The sequence below is a fragment of the Asparagus officinalis genome, chromosome 5 (assembly GCF_001876935.1).
Source record: "Asparagus officinalis chromosome 5, Aspof.V1, whole genome shotgun sequence".
In the NCBI taxonomy this organism is placed as follows: Eukaryota; Viridiplantae; Streptophyta; class Magnoliopsida; order Asparagales; family Asparagaceae; genus Asparagus; species Asparagus officinalis.
Window position 1 is genome coordinate 119,069,408 of NC_033798.1, and position 4,663 is coordinate 119,074,070.

At 35.1% G+C, this 4,663-nt stretch overlaps 1 protein-coding gene across 1 annotated transcript in view; it reads right to left on the reverse strand.

Annotated features, from left to right (window-relative positions):
• LOC109840923 (fimbrin-1-like) overlaps positions 1–3,761 on the reverse strand; it is a 6,988-nt gene extending 3,227 nt beyond the window's left edge. Inside the window, exons 1-9 of the mRNA XM_020409756.1 lie at positions 3,539–3,761; positions 2,978–3,089; positions 2,700–2,870; positions 2,366–2,604; positions 1,701–1,872; positions 875–913; positions 639–707; positions 418–534; positions 1–72 (exon numbers count right to left, since the gene is read on the reverse strand). The exon at positions 1–72 is cut by the window's left edge and continues 122 nt beyond it. Of these exons, the coding sequence (XP_020265345.1) occupies positions 1–72; positions 418–534; positions 639–707; positions 875–913; positions 1,701–1,872; positions 2,366–2,604; positions 2,700–2,870; positions 2,978–3,064 (966 nt within the window). The 5' untranslated portion in view covers positions 3,065–3,089; positions 3,539–3,761. The remainder of the gene's footprint in view (positions 73–417; positions 535–638; positions 708–874; positions 914–1,700; positions 1,873–2,365; positions 2,605–2,699; positions 2,871–2,977; positions 3,090–3,538) is intronic.

Sequence of the window (4,663 nt, forward strand, 5' to 3'; positions counted from 1 at the left end):
AGCATCTAAGGTAGCAGGTGAACAATGCTCGGGAGCAAGAACATTCAGAAGGTAGGCATAAGCCTCTCCATCCTGTAAATAAATAAATTTTAAGAATTCTCTAACATGGCATGCTATGGAAAAAGAAAAGAGACTAATGAATGGCACAAGGACAAAATAAACAGATTCAAATTCGTGCCTACTATATTATGATGCTCTCATGAAAAAATAAGTTCAATCAATGAAAAAAATATAAATGTCTCTTTTTATAGTTTCAAACTAACCTCTGACATTTTTTTAGTGGAAGGCCTGTTAGTGTTGTGTTGGTGGTATCATTTTATGAATCTTGTGGTGATGTCATTATAGAAAGTTGACAATAGGTAATGTGAGAAGCCAGAGATAATAGAAAATTCTGACTGAAAATGCTTGCACATTTACCTTCAAATCAGAAGAAAAATTTGTCACAGGCTTCTTATAGCCTGCTTTTTTAAGATGAAAATTCATCCATTTGAGAAGCATCTTTTCTGGTGGCAAACTCATCAGCTCCTCCACATCCTATAACAGCAAGAGCAACAGTAACATTCGTGTTTGTTTCTTTGAAACAGCCTAACACCAATTGCAAAATACAGATACAAAATCAAGAAAAAGTGATATATGACCTTGCTATCTTCCACCAACTCCACCAGCTGGGGTGTCTTCTTCAGATTGAGATCAGCTAAGAGTTGTATCTGATATTGTAATCACCATATTAATATCAAAAGGTGGCTAGATATCAGTTGTCATAACCTCATGAGCTTAAATCACAGCATTGATGTTATTGTAACAAAACAATCTTCTGTCCTACATTCTGTGTCAATAACAATAATAATTTTAGAGGACAAGTTCCAGGGCATACCTTTATAATTTGCGATATCAGCCCAAGAACTAAATGAGACTGCATAGAAAGGTTACAACTCAGTCCCAAACAATTGAAATATAATTAAAAATATAAGACAACACAATTTTCCATATCTTAAAATAGTGTATGTCATACAAGTCAATGCCTTAGAATTGCTAGTATCAGAACAAAGCTGTTGAAGAAGAAGAACATTCAGACGGTTTATCCCACGACCACGGGACATAAAACATTTAAGAAAGAAACTATACGATGAAGGGAGTCTTTGAAGAACATCAAAGGAATGTAAGAATTCCAAGTTGCAGATGTCAGATACCGCAGATGCATTAACTGGGAAAATGATCAGAGTAACAAAACACTAAACATTAGTGACCCTAAATAGGAAAGAACTGCTAATTTTAGTAACATTAGGGCTTGTAACTACTCTCGTTCTCCAGCAAGTAATGCTTCACCCCCAAACACACAATTTTATCATGGTATGTAAGCCACAGTTAATATGATTTTATCCAGCCAACCGTTGAATGTAACATGAAAAGATTTGACAAGTAGTGGATATAGTACTTGAATTGCAGATTGGCCAGTGCAGAAAGATTATTTAATTCAGTATACATGAAAAAATAAAACAAGGAAAAAACAGTCATGTAACTTTTATTTCTAAGTGCGAGAGGGTGAGAATGCTTGCGTCTTTCGGTGTGCATGTGTGATTGGACTGGATTTTTTTCCCCTTTTCCTCTTTTTGGAAATATATCATAAGGACATACATCAAAGTAAAATCTAAGTGCAGTACGCTGTAACAAACAATATAGTCTTTACCATTCAGACTTACCCTTCCTTCCACCAAGTCCTGAGTTCCAATGTTAACTACAGTGCACCCGATTGCTTTTGCAGAGTTCAGACATAGAGTGTGATTTTCATTCCTCTCCCAAGGATTTAGCACTCGCTTGGTATTTATCGCCCTTTCATCTATTGTCCCCGGCACCGCAATATTTATCAATTTACTAGATAACATAAGAAGGAAAAAAACATGAAAATAGAAATATGGATATTGGCAGAATTATTATCAAAATCTAAATATTAACTTTTTATTTAGTATGTAGAGCATATCATCCCAGTAAGTAAATGGAAGTTATATTAGATTGCTAATAAGTCTGTCTGATTTTATCTCATCAGAGAAAAGAACTTGAAAATGCACACTTTTCTGTTGGGTCCTCAAAGAACTATAAAATACTTATCATGTCAATTTTCTACTTATAGAAGAATTTTTCAAGTCCCATGAACTTTCTTTTAGCAAATATTTTTCTCACGAAACCAATTCTGCAAAACCACAATTCTAGAATATAATCCCAAGAAATGCTAGAAAGAAGTAAAATGAACAAATTAAGAAAAGATTCATTCACAGCATATCCAACCTTTTACAACATATAAGCAAGATAACCGTACACCATAAACACGGGATACTAAAGAAGATTCAAAAGATAATGAAATAATTACCAGAGAAGGACACCATCCTTAGCAAGATTAAACAAGTCATTGCCTCCTGGGTCTATTGGAAGGTATCTCTTCAAAAATGGATCATCACCAAGGTAACTATTAATATGTGCAACATAAGATGCTTTCTCTGATTCACTAATGGTGTGGAGAAGAGTGGTAGTTGTGGCCTTCAAGAATGACGAGGAATTCTTGCTACCACCCAATTTGGCTGTAGCTCGTGATTGCAAATTTAAATACACCTGCACAATCAGCAACCCTACTTAAATTATCACCTCTTCTTAAACCCCACATCTAGTTGCAAATGATAGATTGATGATCAAATACTAGATAGTACCCGAAGGAAATCTTCAAACTCAATGTCTTGGTTGGTATCAATAAAAGACTCGGCTAAGATTGAGGAGATCTCGTCCTCAGTGAGCATCTGATTTAGACCCTTCAGCTTACGCATCACCGGAGGCAACTTCCCAACAGTAGCATGACCAGCTTCTCTACTTAGAGAAAGGTACTGTCAAATCCCACCAATGGAAAATTAATTACTTTCATCATATCAACAGCAATAACCATTTGATTCTAGGAATTAGCAACATAGAACAAAAGCTTCAGATTGCTTACTTTCGATTTAAGGCCTCGAAGCTCCACCTGAGTGAACTGGCTCTGGAGCCAGGGATCTGAAACCAGGACCCCCACATAACCCGACATTTTATTTTGATCCTATACTCCTTTACTGCCCAACATAACAAAGGACAATATGATAATTTTTGGGTTTCGAATAGAATTCAGATCAAATTTAGAAAATCAACTCCAAGCAACTTGGTGACAGTAGCAAAACAAAATTCACAGTTGCATGCAAACAATAGACTAGGATAGATACGAATTTAACAACAACAAAAAAACTACTAACTTCCCATGGTTTACAACTGAATTAAGATCTAAATTAAAATACCTACTTCTCGTTTTCACCTAGTTTACTGACTAACACAGATAACCATAAAAAGCCAGCACTTTTATGCGATTATTATCAAAAATAACAAAAACCCAATTGAGATCTCGGGTGCCCAAATTCAGATCAAAGTAACAAAACCCATTTCAGGAATCGATCAATTGATGGGTTTCCATTTGTAAATTATAAAACAAAACCAAGCAGTAATATAGAGCAAAAGAAAGAAAACAAACCAGTAACAGCAACAGAGAGAGAGAGAGAGAGAGTTCTTTCTTCTTTGATTCTAAGTTCCTCGATTGCTTTATTCTTTTCTTCTTCAGAGTTAACTTAGAAAGGGGGAGAGAGAGAGAGAGAGAGAGAGAAAGAAAAACAAGAAAGAAAATTCTAAATAAAAAGGGTTTTTATTTTTAAGGACTACTCGCGAAGAACGTGAGAGATTGCGCGAGGACAGGAGACGCTCGTCTTTATTTACGACGCGTTTCGCTTTGGAAAAACAAATACAGATCGACTCGATTGAGTTTATCTGTGCCTATACTCTTACACAGCGTAGCTACGTTGTATAGGAGTTTTTTTTTACTACTCTGTGTAAAAAGATAAAAAAACATTTTCAGTTCTCCAAAATTTAATTTTGAGATACAAGGTACTATTTCTATAAATTTTACCTGAAAAATAATTATCTATTCTCTAATCCTTACTTTCAAGTTAAGATGGTTAAGAATCGTCCTCTGACCTACAAATAAAGTTATAATAATGTCAAATCCTAGTGGAGAAACTAAAAAAAAAAATAGTAAATTAAAATATCATTAACTAGAATTTTAAAAGCTGAAAAATTCCCAATTGAAATTCTTCCCCTGCTATTATTACTATTATTATTATTGAGAAAAATGGATGTGGCCTTAGATTCTTTTATACATTCCAAACACAACCGACAGTGTGATACAAGTAGTAGAAAAAAATACATTTGATAGCTCTAAAGAGAGCCATTGACCATAGAGTTCAAAAGATGCACCGGTTGCAACAGGAGAATGAGCAGCCGCATTAAGGGATGTACAAGTATAGAAATTGACACCGGTTGGTTTTGACAAAGAATCCAAATGAAACTATGCACAATATGACGCCTATCATGGTGGGGAGATGGTGAGCATGAGAATGCAATTGACGATAACTTGTGCATCACTAAAGACATGAGCGTTGAAGCCTTTAAAGATAGCTACGAGTTTGAGAGCCCCGAGAATGCAATGAGCTTCAACGAAGGTAGGAGAAGATGACTCAACGTTTCGCCAAATTATTAAAAACAAAAAAAAAAAAAACTTGCTTTCGAGTGTATATGTTTAATTAGACCCCAATATGACTGAGGT